This window comes from Zonotrichia leucophrys, chromosome 2 (assembly GCF_028769735.1).
Source record: "Zonotrichia leucophrys gambelii isolate GWCS_2022_RI chromosome 2, RI_Zleu_2.0, whole genome shotgun sequence".
NCBI classification, from domain to species: domain Eukaryota; kingdom Metazoa; phylum Chordata; class Aves; order Passeriformes; family Passerellidae; genus Zonotrichia; species Zonotrichia leucophrys.
In genome coordinates, this window is record NC_088171.1 from 97,136,427 (window position 1) to 97,164,380 (window position 27,954).

Genomic DNA, 27,954 nt, shown 5'->3' on the forward strand with positions numbered 1-27,954 from the left:
AGAGGTTAGACAGACAAGTGCTGCTGAGAACAAATGCTCATATGCTCATGTGTACAAACCATCTGAATACCAATTCTTTAAAAAAGGATCACCAAACCCAACATCACCTCCTGATGGCAAAGAGGAGGATACTCAGCCTTCTTTTAGATGAAGCATTTATGGGGGATGAATTATTCTTTTTCTTTCTCTCCTCAGCACAGGACAACTGAGAAGATCCAATGGTTTGCTGCTGCCTCTGTAAGCCAATTCAGTTCGGTAAGCCTGAAGAAGCCTGCCCCTTTTAGGCAGGTGTTTGTTTTTTTGGTATTTTTGTTGGTTTCTATTTTTTTGCCAAACTAGTAAACTGAATTGGCTCAGTCAGATAAGCACCTAGGTTAAGAGAAAGGAAGTGGAAGGAGCTGGCAGTCCAGTCTGGGGAGGGGTGATGGAGCTGGCTGTTGGACACCCCAGCCGTGCACCTTCCATGCTCAACATCAGACTGCAGCCAGTGGGGGGATACAGGTCATTCCCGAGGCGAACACTTTTTATTTTTTGCACAGTAATTTCAAGACTAACAATCTAAGCAGACTTCTAAATGCTACAAAGGAGAAAAAAACCCCAAATTAAACAAATGAAGAGTCAGAGGGCAGAAAGGGGGAGGGAAAGAGGAAAAAAACAGGAGCTTTGTTCAGGCAATAAAAGGAAAGTAACTGACACTCTCATGTGGGTAACACAACAGCACAAAATAAAAGCCTGTAAACAGAAAGACTGTCATTGTTCTTTTTAATTTGTCATCTTGGAACTAAAATCACTAAAAAACACTGCAATATTGCCCTGTCTCCCACAAAAAAAACCCTACAAAACAGAATTATCATCTCTATTACAGTGATCCATTGAAAAAGCAAAGACTGAAAAAAATGAATATGCAGGTAACAATTTCCCTGAAAATAATTTCAATTTAAGTACTATCATTGACCCAATTTTTTTTTTTTTTGTCCCAAACAAAGCAAGCACAAAGCACTATCGCTCTGCCAATGCGACATTTCAAATTCAATCAAGAAAACCACCTGAGCTAAATTAGATCAGTGTCCACTTTGCTGAATTTTTGGAATAAAATCCAGTCTGCTTTGATCTCAGCAAAACCAATAACCAGCTCAAATCCACACCCATGCCAGTGACTACTGATCTCATATTTCAGGTCTTTCTTCCAGTGTTATAATTCGAAAGGAAAATGGGCAGAAGATGAAAGTGTGTACATGACTGCCTGCTTGAACTGGCTTGGCTTCTCCTGCTAGAGGTGACAAAGAGGCAGATTTGGTACTGTACAAGCTGCCACAGAACATTTTTGCTTCCAGCCCATGCACTTTCAAAGGTAATGGGAAGAATTAGTTTTCTTCTCATGTCCCTCTCTTAATAAGAGTCATCCAGCATGTTGCTTGGCCTGAGTAAAAGATTTTTTAGCATAAAAATGGATTTATTGTTTAGCATTCTGAAACAATTTTTGATGGAGGGACTTCCATAAATAGAGCAAATGTATCCTGTGACTCAGGCATAGGCCATACCTAAATACCTGCATTTGCCTAAAGGCAATACCTTTATTCTTCTACCACAATTTGTTTCTGGGCTTTTTTTTGTGTGTGTTTTTTATTTTGGGTTTTTTTTTTGGCTATTTTTGTATTCTCATGGTGATGTACTTTGTATATGTACTTCAACAGGTAATCATAATCTATATAGTTTATCAAGATTTCTCTGGTGAAAAAAAATCACTTTAATTTCTTTTATAATCTGTATTAATTTTTTTATACTAGATTATATTACTTTTTATACTAGATATTATAATCTGGTAAAAATTAAATGAAACTTCAGTGTATTCATTACTTAAAACCTTTTAACATTTAGGACAGAACATAAATATTCACAGGAGTATTACTTCTAATGATTGGAAGGATGAAGTAATGATTACTGTTGCATATCTTTTCTGACTTGTACAATAATGGATATAGCATTCGCCTTTATTTTTAAAAAATTCTCATACATATATACACACATGTATATGTATATGTATATGTATATGTATATGTATATGTATATGTATATGTATGTCTATATAATCTATCTATATCTATATCTATATCTATATCTATATCTATATGCAATTTAATTCAACACTGTTAAACTTGAACTGTTTGTTACAGAAAGGGCCAGGAAAGAGCAAAATTCCCCAAGTGTAGATCTATAGATAAAAAAGATCAAATGTCAATCTTTGGGAAGACCCATTAAATCCCTGATTTAAAATATTCTTTTGCTTGTATTTCAATTTCAGATGTTATGGAAAAAATATACATAGGTGTTTGGTGAAATTGTTGGAATTAGCTACAAAAAAACTTGATAAATGGAATGTAACATGTACTTAGTCTATTTGACGTTTTAGATTTTGTTTCTAATATGAATAAAACTCAAGTGTTGCAGATGATCCCTAAAATGTTCAGCCCCCTACCAGTCAGAAGCAGCAGAGTTTCCAATTCCAAACTAACATTTGTTTATTAGCTGAAGCATAAAATCAACAGGTTTTCCAGCCTCTTTTACACAGCAGCCTCTGTGAACCTCTCCTGATCTCTGTGTGCAATCACAGCACAGCCTTGTCCAGGAGACAAGTGCATGACACACGGTGTGGCTGATGAGTCATTGCTGCTTCTCAGCCCGCTCTCGCTCGGAGTTGGATATTGCGTACCATATGGCCACAGCCCTCATAAATATGGTTTCAAGGAAGTCATCTGATGGCAGAATGGAAATGGCTTTGTAAAGCAGCAGAGCTGCTAATTGATGGGTGGAAGAGCTGAAAGTGATGGTTCTGTAAAAGGAAAATCTTGTATGATCCTGGTCTAAGCATTTATTACAGCAGCATGAAAATGTTCTAATTTCTGTTACTGGTGTAGACACTTTAAAAGCAAACACATTATAAATAATGATGCATTTTTCCTGCTTTTCCCCCCTTATTCAATCATTTTCTGCCCAGCAGAATGCAGTGGTTTTTTGCCAGCAGATCTACTTCTTCAAACTGTCTTCCATTTATTCCACCTTGTGCTGGACTTTCCAGCAATTGCGCCTTATTAATCTTGATTGTAAATTCTCCTCTTCCTGCACTTCCTGTCCAAACTTTGTGCACCTCCACTATTATGCACAGGCTCCTACTTTGTCTAATTTTATGGAAAAATCCAACTTCTTTTTTCATAAAGCACCAAAGCCAGGCCTTTTTTATTGCTTCCCAGTTCAGGTTCTCCTAACAGACATGGAAAGTCTGAGAGCAACATTCAACACAGCAGACTTTTGACTTTTGATTTTGGAAATCTAATTCTTTTTCTAGTTTATTTTTCAATGAATAAGGAAAATTGTGTCTCTGCCCACAGTGGGTGAAGTTGGCACTAGATGATCTTTAAGGTCTACCTCCATCCCTTAACATTCTCTGATTGGTTCTCTGACTTCTCTGAGGAGTAATTAAGACAAATTGAACACTGGGGGTCTTAGGTAGGTCCTTGCAAGAGCTTTGTCTCAGCAGAGTGAGAAAGGTATTTTGACACTGGTGGAGTGTGGGGGATAGATCCATGTAAGTCATGTTTGCATGACTGGAGGCACACACAGTGTGGATAAGGAAAAGAAGGAAATGCCACAATTAACCTGAAATCTCTGTCTACGGAAGAAGAAATGCAGAGACTCATGGTCATCTCAGAAGAAACGCATGCAGACTAGGCTCCCTGGCCTGAAAGTCAATTTTCCAGAGCAACCATTAAAGACCATTTCTACTTCTAAGCAAACAGGGAAAACTTTTCTCTTGCTGTCTTAAAAGATTTCTAAATTTTTCCACAGTACTCACTTAAACACAACTTGTGCAAACTGGAAATTTTGAACACAAAATAATAAAATAGCTCCATTTGAACTCAAGTGCATTGCTACTTATAATGTAGAAATTATAAAATAATTTCTTTCAGGGGTTAAGGAAAAACAAAACATGTCTGCTGTCACCTAGAAGTGTTTATACTGGGCTTTTTTCCACTTGTGAGGTCATGAGGAGCAATTAAAAATCATTCATTGGTAGTCAACAAAATAGCTAAAGGTTTAATCTTTAAGTAACAGAGCCCCAATTTCAGAGAAGGTGACCATGGATCTCTTGTCTAATGGTATCTCCTGATCCAAAAAACTACCTACAAAAGATCATCGTACAGAACACACCAAGGATCCCCAACTATGAAAGTGCATAAATCTGAAACTCTGTTTTGTCTTAGCCACACAGCTGATACTATCGTTACAGTTGATTTCACTGACTTTGGTTTATTACCAATTTTTGTAAGTTTAAAGACTTTTGGTAGAAGGACCTTACCCTTGCCTTCTGCTCCATTTCCATCATTAATCTTTCATGCTGCTCAGCTATTGCCAGTGTTGCAGAATGGACCTTCTGATATATCATTTCTCCTTCTCGTGTTTGAAAGGTGAACAGCCCTTCTCCTGTGTCACACATCCTGCAGGGAGATTTAAGTAGAATGGAAAGAAAAAAATGAGTATTGTGTAATTTTTATCTAACTATTATAAAAAGTGCATACCTTACAGTAGCAAATGCCAACTTTAGAGATGTAGTTAAGCTCTGAAATTTCAAACACCAAACATCTGCAGTTATTTTTAGCATTGGAGAAAAACATATTCCAAGAGATGGGCAGAACTTCATTAACATATTTTTTAAATTCAGTTTTAATCATCATCTGGATAGTGAAAAAAAAGCTTTAGCATGGAATAAAAACTTGAGGTGATAGAGTCAGTTATTTCTGTCATTTTTTCCAAATGTCTGCACCAGAAAGTGTGAGCTAAATTTAATTATCTTAACCAATTAATGGCAGAATTACATAGTACATTGTGACTTTGAAAAGCTGATGTTTTAGGAGAACACTGATCAACTAAAATGCCATTATGGTTAATCACTACAAAGATGATGCATTGAAAGCCAGCATTAAAAGGGTTAAATAATTACTACCTCTGTCAGTATATTTATGTGAGGCAGCATCCAAAGTTATCCTGATAATAACAAAAGCCATTCAGTCCATGTGAGAATAAGAACAGTTGTAAAAGAAGATTAAATAATGAAAAAAGAAAAACATCCAGAAAGAAAATTTACTTTCTTGTTTTGAGGGAGCAACTGCTGTTATCCTCATCTGTGATATCACTGCAGCATTATTCAGAGAAAGAAGAATGGTACACAGTAAATACAATGACAGAAAGGTCTGGGAAATACAGGAAATAGGAGTAAGAAATAATGTTAGATTGCTGTGTGACCATTATTTGGAGGATGTACATGCTGTTAACCAGTGGTGCAATGCAATGTATTTATATTAGTAGTTCCATTATATTATCAGCATCTGATTTACATATTTTTTATAGACTACTTGCAGTTTCAGAAATGGAATTTCAAAAATCCTTTTTATTTGGTCTGACACCTCCTGTAAAGATTTTCAGTTATCTGCGACAGAAAAATGTTGACTTGAGTAACTGATGCATAACATGCATCAACAATAGAGAGATTTTAATTTGCCTTAAAACATCAGATTCCTTTATTGTTTTGGACGTTTACATTAGTTTTAAAGAAACCAAATTTTGTTAATATCCCAGCTACTGCAGCATGGTCCCATAAAGCCCGAAACTTACAGAATTAAAAAAAAAAAATAGAAAAATGTGTCCCAAATAGTTCAACATTCAAATGGGTTTTTAAATATTATCTTTAGAATTTGCATCCCATATTCTGTATGATTATTCATGCATTCAATTTTACCAAAAAAAAATCCCCATCAAATGAACATACAGATCTATATTATTTTAATTAAATAATAATTTAAATATATGTCCTACTACATTACATGCACACACAATTATACTGCAGCTTTTTGAAAAGACAGTACTTTATTTCATAAGTCTTATCTTTTTGTCAAATTAGGATACTGCTTCCTAAACAATTTCATTTTAAAAGTTATCTGAATGGGGCTGTTGTGCTATATATGGCACACTGAGAGTTTAGCAATTGCTTCTGATTTCAAGGTTGATCAGTGAAAAAAAACCTTATTAACACTTACAAAATCTTTTCCTGTTCACTGGAGGAGACATGCTACTGTGAGCCTTGTACAAAGAATTTATGCATGTCTGTGTTTGGGAAGAACAGAAAGTATCGGAGGCAGAAACAGTAAACAGAGGTGTTTCTGAAAAATACCTGGTGAAAATACTTTGTAATGATCAGCTAAGATATTGAAAACAAAATTCACAGTCTTAAGAATACATGATTAACAATACTATCCATAATTCTGGAATAATACCAGTTTTCTTCATTGAAAAATAGAAATAAAATAAAATCCATTTTATAGATAAGTATTATTTAATCAGTGTTAATGTGATGTGCTAATTAAGGGATTTAAAAGAGAGCTTTTTGTATTAAATTCCAATGGAGATCAAGATCCCTGCTGTAAACATTTAAGACATATTATATCCTTAGACAGAGTCCTCCAAAGAGCTTCTGGTGGAAATAAAATGTCCCCAGAGTTTTGTGACATTATGGCAACAGCCTTTCAGATCCCTCAGGGCATCATATAGCCAGTACTCTGCTTTTGTGTAAAGAGATCTTAATAAAATTCAAACAGCGTGAAATGGAAAGTCTGGAAAAAAGGATGGGGTTTCAGAAAATGAAGGAAAATATGATCTTTTTGTTGGTTTCAGAGGATGAAAAATCCTACAGAGATAAAAACAAGGAAATGGGGGAAAAAACAGGCAACGGGGCATGATTAACATTGATGGACTTAGCTGCCTGTTTTCACCATGCAAACCCCAACCACCCAGAGCAGGGTCTGTCCCTGGCTGGGGCACCAGTGCAGGCTGTGGCACTGCCACCCTACCCTGCACAGCACACTGCCCTGCCTCCCAGCCTCAGCTGTGCTGGACATGTCACACCAGGGCTGGAAAGCCATTGCCAGCAGCCGCCCCGTGAGGGCTTCCCTGGCTGGTGATGGATGGTCTGCACGCAGCTGCTCAAAACTGGAGGTGAAGGAGAATTGTGGGCATCATTTTTTAAAGTGCTGAATTCCCCTAGCTCGACTTGAAGTTTAACAGGACTTAATGCCCCAAAGAATTAAGTAGTTGTTACTTGGCACATCTGAACCAAGTGAAAGCAGCACAAATTGTTAGCATAAAACTTTCTTTCTTCCATTTAAACTTCTTACGAATAATCTGTCTCTCAAGGAGATGAATCCCTTTGCTGTAGTAAGGTTGTCCTGTTCATCTCCTTAGAGCATTGTTCCATTACTCTGAAGTAAAGTGAAAATCTGAGTTTAGACCTTCTAGTTGAGTCTAGTCCCATCTATTTTTCTGTTCTATTCTATTCCAGTTATAAACCAAGATGAGTGGCCTCATTAGGGTTAGGTTCAGTCTTTCTTGAACAAGGAAACATAGACTAAAATAGAAGCACTCCTAAGAATGATGAAGATGGGGACAGGGAAAGGGTGCTCTCTGAAGCTTAAGGGTTTTGCCATAAAAGCAAAACCTTTACATATCTGGCCAACAGGAACAGATAAGCCCACGAGCTGAAACAAGACTTGTCTTGTTCTATTTATAGTCCGAACAAAGTCAGTAGGACAAAAAGCTATTATCTCTATGGCCCTTCTAGATGTCAGATAACTGTCCCTATAAAGCTCCAATTTAGGAGGTTTAGCCTTGCTAATGTCTTGTTAATTTCTCTATGCTCAAAGCATACATGGCTGATCAATTAATAACAAATTTAATAACATTTTCGTAACTTTTACATGCCCTAAAATCACTTTCAAGGAAAGGCAGGACAAAGGTCTGGGCCTCCTTTTTCCTGGTACTGTCGCAGTTAAGCAGTGCAGTCCTACCAACTTGGTATGACCTTCACTGTCAGAAAAATGTCACTGATTTTGTATACTTCAATTTTTTTATGAGACACTTGCAGTCTGCGGGTGCTTGAAAAATGCAGATCTATTTCTGTGTTTTTCAACTTTGAAACAGAGATGTCATTAACCTATGCTTTAAGATATTTAAGGATTCAATGCATTAAAATGTATGAAGTGCTTTTACTGAAATAGGAAAGTGCATTTTTTTTCATACATTATTACAGAATGATATAACTGGACAGACAGTGACACCACTAGATAAACAGTTCTGCAAATAATTGCAATTTTAAAAATTCTTTAAAAACTGCAGCAGTTTTTCACAACTATCACCATCAGCAGATCTGGCTCAAGAACCAGGAGAGAAAACAGAGAGGAATGTGGGAGCTCAGCTTTTGGCCTAGGACAAGCAGGATTCAGAAATCAGCAGTGAAAGTTCTTGCTTTCATTGAAGGTAGAATTTCTGTTCAAGTCATAGAGAGTTTCCCATCACTATTGCCAGACATTTTTCAAAATGTCCCAAATTCATACAATGGTTTCCCACTGCCTTTGCTCACTATGCAATTTCTGCCTTTTAGATAAGAATCAATACTGTATATTAACCATGTAGAATTCCCTTCAAAAAGGAAACTTCATTGATTTCACTGCCATTTATAAAAAGTACTTTTTCCCAGATAGAAGTTCATTCTGTCATGTCACTGGTGAAATATCTTAAAAGTTTAACATAGCAGTATTCATCAACTGCACGAGAAGACAAGAATTTGACATATCAGCTTCACTATTTCCATTAGGGGTAAAATTTATTTTCACAAAAATGAAGTTTGTATGAAAACTGAAATGCCCAGAAAAATTATTCCCTTGTTTTAAAATAAAAGATAACTTACAATTGTAAGTAAAAAAACTTTAGCTCTTCATATATCTACATTTAATTTTTAATGAATTTTAATGATTCCTTTTTATCAGCAAATAATTTAGGATTAAAGAAATAATGGCTGATTGATATACTCAAAAGTGTATCAAATTGCATACAAATAACTAAAGAGAGGTAATCATCCTCAAACAGAAACTGAAAACACATATAAAAAGTCTATTATTAATGACTAATTGCTACTAATAACTATAAATATTAATAACTAATAGGTAATAAATATCTATCTTGCTTTAGCATTTCCAGTTCTTGAAATAGAAATAGACTTTAAGTTCTTAAATGAGAACAGATCGTGAGTACGTAATGTCCAGTACCAGACTGGATGTAATTGTTGTTGCATATTCCACAGCTAGAGTTTGAAAAATGGTTTCATTAAAAGAGTGGAGCTGTTTACTCAGACACTTCAAGGCCCAAAAATTAAGTTAATAAAATTACAGAATCACATAATTCTTAGAATTGGAAGGGACCTCTGGAAATCATCTAGACCAATTCACCCTTCCAAGGCAGGGTCACCAAAAGCAGATAACACAGGAACTTGTCCTGGTGAGTTTTAAATGTCTCCAGAGAGAGAGACTCCATGACCTCTCTGGGCAGCCTGTTCCAGTTCTCTGCCACCCTCAATGTAAAGAAGTTCTTCTTCATGCTGAGGTGAAACTTCCTGTGTTTCAGTTTATGGCCATTTGCTCCTTGTCCTGTCACTGGGCACCACTGAAAAGAATCTGGCACCACCCTCTTGGCACTCGCCTTAAGAGATGTTTATATGTATTGATGAGAATGCCTCTCATTCTTCTCTTCGCCAGACTAAGTAGGCCCAGCTCCCACAGTCTCCCCTCATAAAAGAAATGCTCCAGACCCCAGATTATCTCTGTGATCTCTGCTGGACCCTCTCCAGTAGCTCCTTGTCTTTCCTGTACTGAGGAGCCCAGAACTGGACACAGCACTCCAGATGAGGCCTGGCTAGGCCTGAGCAGGGTGGGAGGATCAGCTCGCTCAGCCTGCTGGCCACACTCTTGCCAAAGCACCCCAGGGTCCTATTGGCCCTCCTGGCCACAAGGACACTGCTGGCTCATGGCCAGCTTGTCACCCAGCAGGACTCCCAGGTCCTTCTCTGCAGAGCTGCTCTCCAGTAGGTCAGCCCCAGCCTGCCCTGGTACTTGGGGTTATTCCTGCCCAGGCACAGGACCCTGCACTTGCCCTTGTTGAACCTCATTTGGTTTCTCTCCACCCAGCTCTCCAGCCTATCCAGGTCCCACTTAACGGCAGCAGAGCCTCCAGCTGTATCAGCCACTCGCCCAGTTTTGTATCATCATCATCATCAAACTTGCTGGGGGTACATTATCTCAATTCGTCCAGTAATGACTGGATGATAAACAAGCTGAATTAGGCCAGACCCAAAACTGATCCCTGGCCAATGCCACGGACTGCAGGCCTCCAGCTGAGCTCTACTCCACTGGTCATGACCTGTGAGCTGTGCCTTGATCCACCTCACAAGTGCTTAGCTACGTAATGCTCATTTCCTCTATGCCAAGGAAGCCACTCAGATGGCACATATGGGCCAGGACAGTTACTTCTAAGATGAGTAATAAATAAAAGTCAGTCTTTCTTTAAAGCCTTGAAGCTGTGGCTGTCAGTCATGAAAAAGAACTAATTAGTATGCACTATCTAACTCTGAACTGAGACACTTATTTCTTGTGTTGCTACAGCTTTGATTTTTTAAAAAGTGGTGGAAACTAGCAATTTTGCCTCCAATTTAATTAGATTATCAGTGGAGACACACAAACACTATCTCTCTTGTGGATATCTAACTTTTGTTCTTTCCTTGTTTGTTGTTATCTTAACTTGAGCTAAGCCATTTTGACAGAAATCCTGTTTCTTCTTTGTGTGCAAGGACGATACACACAGCATACACTAAAGACAGGCCAGCTAAGCAGCAGACCTCACTATAAAATGAATGCAAAGCTTCCCTGAGGGTCCAAATTCTTTGCTCATTCCAGCCTTCAACACATGCTAGCTTGCTTCCTGCCAAAGTTGGGCTTTTCTGAGAAAACAAAACAAAACAAAAAGCAAGGAAAGCAAATAAACTCTTTGTGGCAAGAGCATATTTAGATAAAAAGCTTCCTTTATGCCTAGGAATGCTTATCAAGACAACTGAAAAATAAACTATGCATGTTTTTATGAAATTGTAAGTCAACTTCTATGTTGAAAGGATAGAAAAACAGACAGAAAAAAGGAAATCCTTATAAAAATTTCTAACTTGCTATCGAACAGGCAAAAAAGGGATACTTTGAAAGGGGAATCCAGAGGAAACAAAGGTATCTTCATGTATGGGACCTAGGAAAGTTCTATGGGTGAAGCAGAGAGAAGACAATTAAGAGAAAATGTGCACAAAGTGCAAATAATCCAGGTATGCAACTTTGGCAGCAGACATGTACAGAAAGACTCAAAGATGAGACAAGGTAGGTGAAAGCAGGGAAATAGTCCTGAGAAAAATCTGTGTTTGGGAAATGAAGATCACCAAGGTGAAGCACAGAAATGGTGCAAAGTGAAGCATCTAGAAGGAGTAAACAGAGAATCTGACTGTGCTCTGTTACACATTCCCTATGGGAATAAAGGGTTAAACTGCCATGCCTCACTGTCAGCATTTTAGAGTTTTATCTGGAATGGCAAAAGGATAACCTAAAAATTTTATGATCTGAGAAGCAAATAATGAAAATGTTTTGATATATGAGATGTCTGCCTGCCCCCCTTAAACATGGTTATTTACCAGGAAGAATATACAACAAGAGAAAGCAATTATGCATGCTGTCTACTAATTGCCAGCCATAGACATTCTTCCATGACACTTAATGTCATGTTTTTGCACTTAAGCTGAGGTGGGAAACTTCACACTGCACTTGAATATGCTTGAATATCCTTGAATTTGGCCTGAGTTAATACAGGGAAGTTTGAATATTATCAGACCTCTGATATGGCTCAGTAACTTGATCATGGAGCTTAGCCCCAAAGATTTGTTCAAGGTCAGATCTCGTGCTTCTTGAGTCATCCACAGTGTTTTCAACTAAATGCACTAAGGGATCTCCACACTATCAGTGTAACTTTCCTACTAAGGCCATTTATAGAAACATTTTGAAATTCTGAGAAGGAAAACATTCACAGATGGAGTGGAAATGATTGATGATGATTTGCTGCCAGGTAGGTGGAACTCCACCACTCAGAGGAATCCAGCAGTCTTTCTCTAATATTACCTAGAGGATCTTAATGCATTCCGAGTTGGAAATCTTTTAAAGACCTTATATACAGCCATGGTAACAAAAATCTTATGTGCTAGTCTGGTGAACACACTGCTAGTCTTTCTGAGCAGAGATGTGATATCCTAAAAATTTTCCCTGTTATAGGGAGACTTATAGGGGGACTCATTTTGTGAGTGAATAGCATTTTTTCATTCTAAGCTTATTTATTTTTCTGCCTAAACCAGAAACCATTGAAGTCGTATAATATACCAGAAACAAAAATTTTCTTATGAAAACCTTTTTTCTTTGTTATAAGGACATATAGGACACATTTCTCTACAGTACTGGTGGTAATTATGCCTCTTGGGATACTTTTTCTTTCATTGACTCTGCTGCCTCTACAGCCACCATCTCTGTGATGCCCCATGTGAGAGCACATTTAGACCGCTGGGGCATACAAGGGTTACCAACCCATTTCTGCATGCCAGATATTTCCACTTTTTGCTTAATGGAAGTGCAGAAAGTGGGCTGTGACTTTGTCTGGACTACATCAATGATTGTCCACTAGCATTACAAACCTCAATTTCATTTCCACAGGGTTTACCCCTGTCTATCATAGAACACAGTGGAAAAATATATACTTTAGTTTTTTTCCTGAGTTTCAGTTTTGATAAGAAGGAGAATTCTATCTGGGGCTTATTTCAGACCACTTTTATTTGGTTGCTACCAAGCTATCCGTACTCTTAGCATTAAGATGTTCTTGTTTGTATTAATTACTTTGATATATCAGAATAAAATTAGCTAGTGCTGAAGAGTTAAAGATAGTAAATAATTCTCAATGCTGGTTACAGTATAAAAAGCAGCAGACTGGACTCGAAGTCAGGCATAAGAGGCGGAATGTGGAGATTGACATGCAATTATGAAATATGTCCATATGTAATAGCAAACATGCTGTGCAGAGGCTCTGTTTTCTATTTCCCAGATCCTGGAAACTAAGCTGTGGTGTGAAGCCAGGTGTCCACCAAGGCTGCTCTATCACTTCTCAGCTGGACAGGGGAGAGAAAATATGAGGAAAGGTGTCTGAGTTGAGATAAGGACAGGGAGAGATCAGTCACTAGTTACTGTCACAGGCAAAGCAGACTCAGCTCAGGGAGAGTATTTGAATTTCTTGCCAATCAAATCAGAACAGGCTAATGAGAAGTAAACCCAAATCTTAAGAATATCATCCACCCACTCCTTCTTCTTTCCTGGGCTTAATTTTATTCCTGATTCTCTACCTTCTTCCCTCAAACGGCATACAGAGGGATAGGGAAAGGAGACTGCTGTCCATTCATTGATTCTGCCCCTCCCCTCCTCCTCAGTGGGAGGACTCCTCAAACTCTTTCCCTGCTCCAGCATGGGATCCCTGCCACAAGAGACAGCCCTCCATGACCTTACATTACATAAGTCTGCCCCACAGGCTGCAGCATTTCACAACCTGCTCTGGCATAGATACCTTCCAGAGGGTTGTCCTTCAGGAGCAGACTGCTCCAATGTGGGTCCCCAACGGGACCAAAGGTCCTTCCAGCCAACCTGTTCCAGCATGGGCTCCTCTCTCCATGAGCCCACAGGTCCCTGTCAAGAGCCTACTCCAGTCCAGGCTTCCCACAGGGTCACAGCCTCCTTTTGGCATCTATCTGCTGCACTGTGGGATCCTCCATGGGCTGCAGGTGGATCTCTGCTCTGCCATGGACTTTCACAGCCTGCAGGGGCACAGCTGCCTCACCATAATCTGCACCACTGCCGGTGAATCCCAGCTCCATGCCTGGAGCACCGCCTGCCCCACCTTCCCACTGTCTTTGGTGTCTGCAGGGCTGTTCTCCCATATTCTGACTCCTCTCTCTAGCTGCAGTTGCTATTTTTCAGGGTTTCTTTCCCTGCTTCACAAATCCATTATGCCAGAGGGCTACCACTGACCCTGATGGGCTCAGCCTTGGTCAGCAGCAGCTCTGTCTGGGAGCTGCCTGGCACTGGCTCTGTCAGACATGGGGGAAGCTTCTGGCAGCCACCTCTGTAATCCCCTTGCTACCAAAGCCTTGTCACACAAACCCACTACACCCAATACCAAGACATTGTTCCTAACTACTAGAAGCAATACTCTGGAGTCCAAGAAGTAGAAACCAAATAATTTATCCTAACGACATTTTTTGTCTCTTCCTGCTTTATGGACTACTTTCATAAAACATGACCTAGATGTTTTGGTGGGGGCAACTGAACTATGCTGTTAGTGCTTCCATCACCTCTAAGTAAAAAATATTCTAAGTTGCACATGCAAATTACCTTCTTGCATTAGTATTCAGTTCATATTATTTAAGAAATCAGTGCATGTAATTAATGCATATGTATATATAAAACAACCTACTTTATGGAGACTTTTGACACTGCAACATTTTCTTTAAAGAAAAAGTCACACTTATTAAGAGAAAGAGAAGATAATAAAGCCAATTGTTGACATGTTTTTAAATATACAACACATTTGCATTTTTCACAGTTTATGTAATAGAACAGACATGAAAATGCTGTTAGATAATTAGCTCTGTTAATTTGAAGAGCTCAGGTTTTGTTGGTAATAGTGAAATACTATTTAACACTATAATGAATACTATTAAACTACTGGACTAGCATCTATTCTTACCATATTGTGAAAGATAAACCAAGAACTCATATATTACTATGATGATTTTAGTACAGAAGGAGCAGTTATTGCTGGCTGTACAACACACCAATGTAAAACACTGGTCTGATAACGAGTTTGCAGAGACTATCTACCATAAGATAAATTTGTCTGACTAAATCTTTTCACTCATCATGGTTTGGCTGTTATTTTTCATCTCACTTTTGAACAAGAAAGATACAAGTTCCAAGAGCTGGAATCTGGGATCATATGCAAGTACAGATATTTCTACAGGACTTCTGCAATCCTGTTAAGAGCTATTATTCCCCAACAAAGACAAATATCCTATAACAATACTATTCAGTTTCTTTCTGTGTCTTTAGGAGCAGTACACAGGGGAAACAGCATTTAATCTACATTAATACTCTTGACTTTGCCAAATTTAAAATGTAAAATATAAAACCCAAATAAGGCCATTACTGGTTAAAATAAATTATAGTGTAATAGTACAGGAGCCCTGTGGCAGCACATCACTACTTGCTATAAGAAAAGCAATAAAACTTAGTGACCCGAGATCTTTATTTTCTCCCATTTTATTTTTTCTTTTGGAGCCCTCCAGGACTGTTATCTTCAGGACTATTCCTCGCTCAGGGTGCTGGGGATGGAAATTCTGTCAGATAATACTCCCTAGAGTCTGCATTAATTCTGAACACAATGAGATATAATTCTGGAGTTAACTCAATCCTGTCTCAGAAAGGAACTGTTGTTTTAAGAAGACATTTGCCAGCTAACAGATGTTAGAACAGTATCAGCTAAGGATCAAATTTGTATAGGTATATCTGTTAATTTTATTTCATCTTTGAGAAACTTGAGATATTTAGAAGCTGTGATCCTGCACGTAATCTTTGGAATACCTGATGATGCTCAACTTAAAGTTAAAAAAGGTGGTCACCTCCAACTTCACCCATTCTGTGATTCTGGGATTCCAATCCTGTAATAATCCCCAGTTTTGCATCTGCACATACCTATAAGTAGGATTTAACATTTGAAATCATCTACAAATGCATTTGTTCTATAATGTCTTACTGACCTTTTATCTGTGGATTGAATGGTATTGGAAACAAACTGCATTCTGTTCAGATGCAGGCAGATGCTGGTTTGTGCCATTTTATTTTGACAGCCAGCATGCAAAGTAGGTACTTCCTGATCAAAGTATATCCACATAAGGAGAGAAAGAAAAATTTCTGGAGGGCTGAAAAGGAATGAACTAATGCAATTAATGTTTTTGATTGATGAATAATAGCAGAAAAATAGAAGTAAAAATTATGAAGGAACTAATACAGAGCCACGTTTAGAGACATAGAAACGGGAAAAAAAGATGAAGTAGTCACAGGCATAATTTTAACATGCATCCGAAACATCAATTTTCCCAGTTTATGAAGAATGAATGCTGCATTCTCTCATTTCAAAAGTGGGACACAAAAAGTGTGAAGAAATGATGAAAGGAGCACCCTGAGCATTCCATGTTGAGCTTTTTGAGTATTTCAAAATAAGCACTTCAAGTGTTCCTCCCACCACTTCCCCATTTAAATGCACCATCAAGAGTGATTTCAGCCATTAAAGCATTTATGGTCAGTCATTTCTCTGAAGCTTTCAGCACATTGTGATTTTATTGTGGTGGGGATTTAAGCACTGCTGACTTCTCTCAATGTCAGTCCACCTGCAAGGTATGAAAGATGCTGCTTTGGCCATTGTGTCCACAGAGGAATTTTCAGAAAGTCAAATGCAAATATTATGGGCACACACGGCTGTCCGCTCACCATGCTATGTACATACACTAATGAGTAATTAACATATGCTAATGACATCCAAGGACTCATCAACACTAGTCTCATAAGTGGTAGGTTGTCAACTCCAACAGCAGTGACCCCAGGGGCAGGCAATAGCGCCAGGTATGAGACAAGGCAGGGATTTGTTTAAAAAAACCCAAAGCTGCATCTGTCAGCCACTGAATTAGAATTGCACATCTTGGCTGAAGGCTGTGGTTCTGGCCTGAACTTTAAGTAGACATGTACGCTGACACTAGTGGTCAAATAATGCCTTCAGTGGGAAACTGAGTGTGCAGTAACATCAAAAAGTAATCATAGAAAATGTACAACCCCCACCACAAGCATTAAAAATTCACTGAACTTGCACTGACTTACTATGTGTGGTATTTAATTTAGTGAGGAAACATGACTTCGCTCCCACTTGCTTTAACTTTTCCTCTTTGACACAAGCCAGGCAGAAGTGAAGCAGACAGATTTTCCCTGTTCTCTCAATTGCAAACAGCAGCAATTCTGTTATGGATCAAACAACTCCCACTGCATTCGCCTGGCATCTCTGACTCCAAGTTTGATTGTGTATAAGACATTCTTGTGCTAGTCCTTTCCAGCAGTGGAAAAACTCCCTGTAAGGTTTTCTCATTAGCCTGATAGCTAAAATCAATTTTAGTTTGTGTTCAGGTTAGTGGCAGCATGATAACATCTTGAGAACCCTCGAAATATTTCATATCTTCAAAATAGTTCTATAAAATTTTGTTCCATCAAAACAGGGACTTCTTACAATTACACAGGTAAGTGGGAAGGAAAAGGTATAAGTGGATAAAAGAGGTGTGGAAACAAAGAAATGGAAGAAGATAGTCCTGCAAAAGAAAATCACCACAACTAATCACATAGCTTAGATCATGCTGGAAAAGGACAGGAAAAGAATATGAAAAGATAAAAAAAAAAAAGCAGAAAGCATTATTTACAGTTTATAGTTACATACTTTGGGCTCCCTACATATTTTCTATAGTACCACATATAATATCTCCTGTCTAAAACTTCATGGGATGCAATGGCCATTTTCTGACATTTTGATAAATGTTCATTTCCACGTGATTAATATCAATCAGTTATGCTGATTAGATTCTTTTTGTTAAGTATCTACTATGAGTCCTGTATGAAAATACTGATTGGCTAAAGACACATTTTACGCTATCTTTAGTGAGGATTTTGCTTAAACTGAAGAGGTTTAAGCAAGAATGACAAGAACTGTGGTCATTGTGCTCACATTCCACCATTTACTATTCCTCCAGATCAGTTCTCTGCAGAGCACTGAGGTACTATTAATTGACAAGAAATGCGCCTTGACGTGTCGGCCAGAAAAGGGGAAAAACAAAGACTGAAAAACAAATTTGGGATTGTATAATCTAAAAGTATGAAATCCATCTTGTCTAATGCATAAAATTTTTAAGCACAGCATGCCTGCTCTCTGCCCAGGGAACCTGGGGCATTGTTTGAAAGCAAAATGAAAAAAGCAATCATCCTTTGCTGTGAAAAAAAATACTAACAAGCTTCTTTTACACTGGAGTTTACTTGTCTAATTCAATATTCCAGAATTTACACTTCTGCTGTTCTACACTGACTTAGCAATACTTTTATAAGAAATTTATAACATGGAACTGCTCAGAACACTAGAATGTGCCAATCCCTTCTGTCCATGATACTGTATGTCAGGTTTAAAAACCTCATGAACTATAGATGCAACACCTACCGCTTCACCAAAAATTTATATACAGTTACCCCAAAAGAAATCAGTATTGGGGACAAAAGAGAAGGAGTAAAAATCCCCCATGTGCAGAATGATACATAATGTATATTTGTGGTTCTTATGTAGCAAAAGGTGACCTTGCCTTTCCCAGACACTTATGATAGCAAGGGCATGTTTGTGGCAATTCCACATATGCCATTAAAACAAATTCGAATATCCTTGGTACTGGAAAACTCTTGTACAGTATTTCCACATTTTGTCAGTCTGGAGCATTTATATTATAGGTATTCTTTATATCACAGACAGAATCTTAGTCTCCAGATGAATGCTAATATACATTTTAATTTTTTGTGTATTGCTATTTCTGCTTTTATTTCACTGAGGGTGCCTTTTACCAGCTTTTGACACTACTTCCACGTGCACAGAACACTTTTTCTTGGCTGTCCTCCATTTCATCTGTGCTTCTAAAGCTGAGAGTTAATCATACATTTTTTCTTTTTTTTTCCTTCCTCTCTGAGAAATTGGTCTCATGGGCCTTAAAGAAGAATCTGGTAAAAAAGGCAAAGTACCTGTGAAATGAAGTATTCGAGGTTGTTTTGTCAACATCTTGCTACTTTTGCTCATATCTTCCCCACTTTGTGATTAGATACTGCTCCTTAAATGATACAAATTTCCAAACCCAGCTACCTTCTGGATTTTTTAGGAAGTCTCTCCCTATCAAGTTCTGTCTTACCAGCCCATTTGTATTTAATTAAACACTCCTATTTCCTATTCCACATGCTTAGCCCATTCTGTTGCGCCATTCCCACATACTTTCCCTTCCATTTTCACCAATCTCTTCAGTTTCTCTTGGTCCCAGCAAGCTCTTTGTTTTATTGCACTTTGTTCTCTGGTGGCAGTAGCAGAATCTTAGATGAGCAGAGATACACATGATCAAGCCTTCCTATCATTAAATAAAGGGTTGGCACACTCATCTGAAAGAATTTCAGGGTTTTCCACTGAATCATCCCCAGGACTATATAGTTTTTTGCCCTTTATCCCATTCCTGATCCTAAATAATACTTTTGGCAAGACAGTTTCAAATGTTTTTCAGTTTTTAAGCATTGCATACTAATAAATGCAATAAGTGATGATAATTTATATTTACCTTTATAATCAAGCTGATGAAATTTCAGCCATATCAGGTAAATAAAATCCCTCCTATCATTCATCTCAAAATGTTGTTTTCAGAAAGTGTACCAGGAACCATTTAAAATATCTTTTTAAAGAGGGGATATTTTTCAAGTTAGACAGAGAATTATTTTTAAAAAATAGTAAAGAAATGTGAAAATTTGCTTAGATATACTGGTTCAAGCAAGCCATGCGAATACAATGTTATATTTGACTTTTTGGCCACTGACAGGATAATCAAGTAGATGAAAGATTTCAGTGAATTATAGCACTGACTGAGTTTTCTTCCAAAAAGCCAGAAAGATCAAATGATGTTTGGAGCAGCCGAGATTGAGAGATTCCATTAGATGCTACTTCTCCCTCCCCTCTTTCTAATAAGATGGAAGCTTTTTAGAAAATATGTGACAAATGACCACTCACAGCAGAAATAAATCACACACCACAGAGTACAGCATTATTAATAGTGCAATAATAGTAATAACTTACTGTGATAGCAAAGAAGTACCATTAAGAGGGACACAGCAGCTAATAGCATTTCCTCTACAGGGGCTAAGGGGCAAACCTTCCTTTGGTACCTTATAAATAAGTGGAAGATTAAAGGAGCTGGTGGGACCAAATAGCCTGATTTTTCCAGAATGCTACTGAGTAGGCACTGCCTGTAAAGTGCTCTCCATCTCCCCTATGTGACAATATTTTAATAGTTCTTTAGTTAATTTAAATTAGAGTGAGAGGACATTTAGTTGCAATGAAAGACTTGAGGGGGGTATAAAATATGGTAATGCTAGGAGGGCTGTGACATGGTTTTCAATTATTAGCCTTGTTTTCTCCTCAGCAAAGTGCTGTGTGAAAAAAATCCTTGAAATTTAGCACATGCATTTGTATTCAGGCACTACTTAAAAAATTAAAACAATTAATCATGAATGGTCAATTGGATAGTTCTTTCAGGTCTTCATATTTAGTTATATATATATATTTTGGGAAGAAAACATGTTATTTTATATGTTATTAAAATATTTTTCTATGTGTGTGTGTGTATTTGTCTTAGTAGTAAAAGTTCAAAACAGTAAATTGGATTTCACTAATGGTGAAGCTATTGGGAAGAGGTAAAGAATATATATTATCAGAATTATTTACCATGCATTAAAGGTTTTAATGAAAATATCCTAGTTATTCACCAGTTCAAGAAAATTGTCTGGTTTGCAAACTAATGTTGTCTCCACTTGTGGTTTTTTTTTCAATTATTGTCTTGGTTTTGATTATCAATAGCTTTTTACAGAAAAGTAGATTTTTTCTAATCAATAACATAATGAATGAAATGAATAATTAATTAATAAATAGATGAAAATATTATTTTCATTATTATTGATTGGTTTTAAAAGCAAAAGAATGTAAAAAACCTGGACCAACACAGACAAAATGTTAGTAACCTCCACAGTTACGGACATATTCCAATGCAGTCTTGGATGCCATGAGATCACAAATACCATAAGTATGTTGGGAAATGTGTGTAAATATAACTTACATACATATAAAGCTCTTGTTGTTAACGACATTCAACTTACTAATGAAAAGTTAGCATGCAGCTACTGAAAAAAAAGAATCGCCATGGAAATTTCTAAGCTAGAATTTCTGCTCTCACACAATTACTATGTCCGGAACACAGAAGTATTTCTGGAACTGCTATCCATCTGTGACTGACAGTAATGGCCAAAAACACTCTACTGACCTCTTTTGGAAGCAAAGAAGTTACTGGGTAGCCACATTTTCCAAAAATGCATCTTAATAAAGCAAAACAAAAAGATGCCAATAGGTATTTTATAGAATAATAGAATACGCTGAGGTGGGAGGGATCCATCAGGACCATAGAGTCCATCTCCTGGCCCTGCACAGGACTCACCATGTGCCTGAGAGCACTGTCCAAACTCTTCTTGAACTCTGTCAGCCTTGGCGCTGCGACCATTCCCTTGGGGAGCCTGTTCCAGCACCCTCAAGGAGAAAATCCTTTTCCTTATATCTAACCTAATCCTTTCCTGAGTTTCCTCCTGTTTCTTTGAATCCTTTCACTGGTCATGAGAGTGAAGAGATCAGCACCTGTCCCTTCTCTTCCCACTGTGAGGATGTTGAAGACTGCAAGGAGTGTCCCCTCAGTTTCCCCAAGGCTGAACAGACCAAGTGGCCTCAGCTGCTACTTAGAAGTGAGGTTATTATTTCTGAGAACAATGAATCAACACTGCCTGAAAGAACAGGGGGAATTAGACAGATATTAGGCAAAACCTTCCAAAACCAGCTTTCTCAGTTCAACAGTAGTGAAAAACAGTCAAGCTATACTCAACTTGGTTTCATTGTAATGAAGACTCAAGCCTGAGAGAAGAATAAAACTTCCATTGCAATTGCTTTTGCATCTGATATACAAGAGACAACTGTTCAACACTAAAATGCCTTTAGAATAAACCTGTGTGTCAGTAGAGGAACCAGAGTTCCTGACACAAACATATAAAACCATGCCCCTTTATGCTTCTGCAACACTCCACGTGTGCATGTGCAAGCACGGGTCTGCACAGGTCCCTACATATTCATGAACAAGGCTCTTTTGTTGTGCAAATCCCAGCTTTTGCATTTTGATTACTTCCTTCTATGTCTGTACAGTACACAGCCCTGGCATAATGGATATTTCAAACCTCCTCCTCAACTGATGATCCTACATTCATAAGCTTTGGAGAAAAGAGGGATTTATTTGTGCTTAGCATTCTTGCAGGCTACGTGGCTCTCCGTGCAAAACGCGGCCTTCTGGATTGCCCTTTGTGAAGCGTTTAACACTCTTCCACTGTTGGTATAGATAATTAGGCATCAAGTTTCAGCATTTTTAATTAGCTCATGCAAATAGCCTTGCTGGGGGAGAGATGCAACAGTATTTCAGTGCTAAACCAGACACTTTTATTGTAAATGGCATCTATATATTAAATGAAGAATGTTGCAAAATCTATTAGTATTTTGTATTTAAAAGCTTTTGAGTTTCCACATCAATTTCTTTTTTTTTTAAACTAAATTGTTTTGGGTTTCAAATCTGAGTTATTTTAGCCCTCCTGTATTTTCTGGTAAGAAGTTAAAGATTATTATGCCTCTTGGAGATAAAAGGACCTGCTGCTGGGATGTTTCAAGTTATCCAGACCTGCCATATGAGATTAATTATTGCTGTTGCTGACTGTGTAATTCAAAGGTTAAAATGCAGACTTGAAACAATAAGTGAATCCTAATGTGATTAAGAATGTATGAATTATTTTGTCTGCTTCTTCTGCACTCATACATTACACAGCAATAACCTTGTTAGGCATATTCAGCTTCAGGAATATTAATCCAACAATGCAAACCTACAGGAGAGCATAGGCATGAAAAAGAGACTATTAGAGTATGGTAAGTAAATAAATCTTTTGGGCTCACACATGGATGGAGAACCTCTTGAAAGCTAAATGGTATTGGTCTCAAAATATTTTCAAACAAGCCTTAATTTGACTATGAGGTGACTGTGTTATGAAGGGAGAAAGCAAATTAGGCACTTCAGCTGAAAGGTACAAATAATGTTATGCCAAGATCATAGGAGATACTTAACATGTTGTCTGCTAATACATTAGTCAAATAAAACACCATTCTTATTGATTCCATTAAAAAGCTTTGCAGCATTTCAAATAAACAAATGATATTGGACAGCTGGTGATCAGCTGACAACGCACAGTGATCCCTCTGTGATCTGCAAATATAACCCACTTCTACAGACACCTCGGTGATGTTGGCTTTCCTTCTGAGCTGCACATCTGCTGTGTTCACTGGACAAAATTTGGGTGATTGCTTTTCTAACTACATGTCTTTCACTCAGTACAAATTCATAAGAAAATCGCTTGGACAATGCTGAATTCATTAGCTAGTGAAGTGCTCATTGCCATCAATTTAGTATTTATAAATTTATTTGTTATTATGCTACACAACGTCATCTATGAATCTTGGTCATCTGTCCTAAGAGTCACTGACTTTTCAATCTATTTCTGTTAAAAAAGAAAATTCCCTCAATATAGTTCTTTTTAAGATGTCATTGTTTTTCTCATAAAAATTGTCTTTCAGTGAAGTGAAATGGATCAGGCATTCTTTGTCAGTTGGAAAAAATCTTTTGTATGTTTGTATATCATGAGCAAATTTTCAAAAAAGAGTTTAAAAAGCAGAATGCTTTAGAAGGTACAATGCAACCCTTTCAATTATATGATGAAGAATTTCATTGCTATGTGAGTTTTGATGGAACTTGCTCTGACTTATCAATGCTGGAGCAGTCTGAGAGGAGCCTGGGCAGAGAGAAAATGCAATGAGCACTTTATAAATCACTTACAACGAGCTATATTAGCTTCTGGTAGTAAAAGAGTTCTTAGATTAGGTACCAAGATCAAAACCAGAGTAAGGGTCCTGTAGATGAGTTAAACACTCAACTCCTTTTTAAGTAGGGTTAAAGTGAATCAAATGACTAACACAGAACTTATTCCAGGTCAGGAATTTGGCAAGAGGCAAACTGAGAGTTGGAATGGAAAAAAGTAGGAATGGAACCACAATTACAACATATTACAGTATAACCTTGGCGCTGCTAAGTAACAGGAACTAATGGAACCTTTTCAGTGCTAAGAAATGCCACTTTCCCTAAAATGAGAGCTGCGTCATTACCGAGAAAAAAAGCCAGGGTAGGATACATAAAAGAGATTAATGGTTCTTTTTCAAGAAAGTTTTTTATTTTCAGATTTTAGAGATATATGCCACTTGTGGAAAGGATATGAGAAAGAAGTGAAGGGACCATGAGGAAACATAAAACCACAGAAAATTTACATCATGGGTAATTTGGCTTTTTGAAAATATCACAAAAGTGTAAAAGAAGGAAAAGATCCTAGCAAGCTTAACTATTTAATGTGTGGGATACTGAGAGCTCTGAGCTAATGTTTATGTGAAATGATAAATTATCTACTGGAGCTGCACAAGTGCTCATACTGCTGCTCTACCCAAAATGGCTCACAAATTCTATCACAAGCTTACGATTTTTAATGATATTTAGATTGATTTAAAATATATGATTTATAATTCCATCGTAAACCCAGGATAGATAAACTTAATCCACTACTTAGATAATCCACCAGCAATCAGGAATTGCATTTGTGTTCAGGGAGGTACAGGCATGTACAGCAGTGTATGAAGTCCCATGACAGCTGTCTCACGAGGCACATGCATAAGGGGCCTCCTCCCACATAAAGAAAAAAGAGCATGTTAACTGTGACTGAGCTTTAAGGGTTAATTGACTAATACATTTCATATTAACACCAAAAATCACCACAGAGGACTGACAGACAAATGAAACATTTCAGTCAGATGTAGTGCCTGAAGGAAACAGTGAACTTTCTGCTTCAGATAACCCTAGCATCTGTGTATGTACCACAGAGAAAATGAATATATCAGTCTCGGGAAAAAAAATCTGAGAAATTCTCATGTTGCCACTGTGTAATGCTTGAGCTTAATATTTTTCTTAACCAAAGAAACAGATTCCAGATCTTAGAAGTGATAGAGAAGACCATATTTCATTAAATTTTCTCTGATGAACAAAAAAACTAAATCAAAGGCAAATAAAGAAGGAATAGTTTAGTGTGGTTCAATGAGTCTCTTTGAGTGCACAGCATGAATTACTTGGAAATACTTGAAATTGTTTAAATTTCAACATCTTGTCTACAAAGTAAAAGAAAATGTATTTCAGAAAAAGGAGTATGTAATAGATTTGTGGCTCCTTCTGCTCTCAAAAATCCAAGAAAAAAACCTTCTGCCTCAAAGTCTCTGCTGAAAACTCACAGAATTTGACAAATTTTGGCTGGAGCTTCCACAGCCCATCCCCTCATTTTCTCACCATGTTTAACTTGACTCCAGCTTTTTCTTTTTTTATATTTCTAGCCAGTTAATACACTTGACCAGACAGCTTCCATACATAGAAAATAATGTAAAAGACAAAATTACAGTAAAGTGAAAGAAAAAACACTTCAAAATGAACAAGGAGTCCATATGTGCCTAATTTTCTCTGTGTCTCAATTTTGAATTCTTGGGAGTTATCCTCTTATGATCCTAAAAAGATGCCTCAGACAGCTTGTTTTGCCAAAAGGAAAGTTTGGACAACTGCCTTTTGTAGTTACTAGAGAGTGGAATTTAAACATTGTTTATGGTCTTTATTATGGTAAGATTTTTTTCTTTTTAATGGTGATTGTTTGGCTTACAACATCACCAAAATGAATCCTGTAATTTGGACAAGAGACTGAAAAGGATGTATTCATACCCGATCAGGACTATGAAATGTTTCCCCTGTAGCTGTTTTGCTACTTTTCTGGCACGTTTCTTAAATTGCATGTACTTAATGCAATCCCCTGAAAATTAAGAGCAACTTCATGTGGACAGTCAGGGTGGGCAGCTCTGTAAGGACACACCTCCCATTTCAGAGGCTTAACATCAGAAACAGTCAAAGGCTAATTTAACCCCTGTACATGGAGCAGCACCTCTAAAAGTTTGAAGAGAAGTAAGTGTCCCCATGCAGGTCAACTCCACAGTGCCTCCAATGTATCCAATATCCAAAATAATGAGAACGAAGTGTCTGAACACATTATATATGTCGGGTTTTCGGCTGTTTGAAGTACCTGGAAAGGCCCGAAGTGGCCTTGGGACAGCCCGCGTATCGAAGGACGAGAAGAGGCTTCAGTTCTTCTTTCGGTTTTTATGTTTATTAATTGTTTATCTAAAAGATGTTCTTTCAGCCCGACAGAGATCTGCTCAGCAGTCAGCCATGAGCACACTGTGCTGTCCTCCGGACAGCCACGTATCTTTATACCCATTGTTACGTGTACAATATTTATCATTTTTCCCCAATACCATTTATTCTTATTGCTGGGTGCACTTTCAGTAATAACCAATCTAAAAGTGCCACCATCACCAAAGAAGATGGAGGAGAAGAAGAAGAAGAAGAAGGACAGGACACACCCCAATTCCTCCATCTTACTTCTCTAAACCCCCCTGTACATAAATCCTAAACCCTGTGTCTCACCCTCTAATTAACTAATCCCTTCACCATTCACCCCGGTGAAGCCCTCATCCTTGTCGTCTCCTGTGTAGGGTCAAAGTCCAGCCACCAGACACTTCTGGCAACATTCCAGGACTCCCGAGCCCCCAAGGGTGGTCTCGGTGGCTCAGAACCTCAGGACTGAGATCCTGAGATCCACATATATACATCCATAAGCTAAGGAAATCCTGTGAATCATTGATGATTAAACATTAAAACTCCTGTTGTGGTTTAATCCCAGCTGTCAACAAGGTATCACACAAGCATTTTCTCACTCCCCCGCTGGGATGGGGGAGAGAAGCGGAAGGATAAAAGTGAGGAAAGGCAGTGGAATAGGTAAAGTAAAACCTTGTGCACATGCAAAATGTCACAAGGAATTAATTCACCACTTCCCATGGGCAGACAGGTGTTCAACCATTCCCAGGAAAACTTCTCTCAACCACACATAACAGTGACTTGGGAAGACAAATGCCTTCACTAGAAAAGTCCCCCCTATTCCTTCTCCTTCCCCCTGCTTTATGTGCTCAGCACGATGCCATACACTATAGGATTGTCCCTTGGGTCACTTGGGTCAGCTGTCCCAGCTGTGTCCCCTCCCAGCTCCTTGAGCACCCCCTGTTTGCTGGTGGGGTGGGGTGAGGAGGAGAAAAGTCCTTTACTCTGTGAAAGCTCTGCTCAACAACAACTGAAACATCCCTCGGTTACCAACCTGTGCTCAGCACAAATCCCAAACTCAGCCCCATATCAGCTGCTGTGAAGAAAATTAACCCTTCCAAAACCAGCACAACTCCCAGATCCAGAACAAGACTGGTTAGTTGGAAAGCCTTGATGTTAAAAAGGTAAATGCTATGCTCTTACCTCATGTGCTCTGATCCTTTTACTGTGTTAGATAAACAGCATTAATCCACACAAAGCTATTGTAGTGCCTAATGGAGTTGTGAATGACTGTTTTCTCATAGGTGAAGAGATTTCATGGGATTAGTCCTAATCAGGTACTTTAGGTAATGAGAATCTCTCCATCCAGCATTGAACAAAGCCACACAAAATGGTTCTTTCCCCATATCTCAGCAGGGTTTGGATAGACAAAAAGACAGATTAAGGAAATGTCTGGGCAAGGAATACTTTCATTGCTTCAATAAATAATAAAAAAATCAGGACAAGTCTAACTTCATAGATAGTGCAAGGTACATATTTACTCCAATTCAGTGCAAAACCATACAGAAAAATCTGGCAGATTAAAATAATCTGAGTTCATTCCTCCCATGTTTTAGACATTCTTCAAATTGTGTAGTCATTGCATTTCATTAGACAAGTGGGCAGTTCAGTTTTATACATCCAAGTTCATATTCCATTTAAATGAAAAGTAATATATTTATTAAAAT

At 37.9% G+C, this 27,954-nt stretch overlaps 1 protein-coding gene across 1 annotated transcript in view; it reads right to left on the bottom strand.

Moving 5' to 3' along the window:
- DOK6 (docking protein 6) overlaps window positions 1-27,954 on the bottom strand; it is a 257,083-nt gene that overhangs the window by 68,593 nt on the left and 160,536 nt on the right. The window contains exon 6 of the mRNA XM_064705765.1: window positions 4,355-4,493. Coding sequence (XP_064561835.1) covers window positions 4,355-4,493 — 139 coding nt within the window. The remainder of the gene's footprint in view (window positions 1-4,354; window positions 4,494-27,954) is intronic.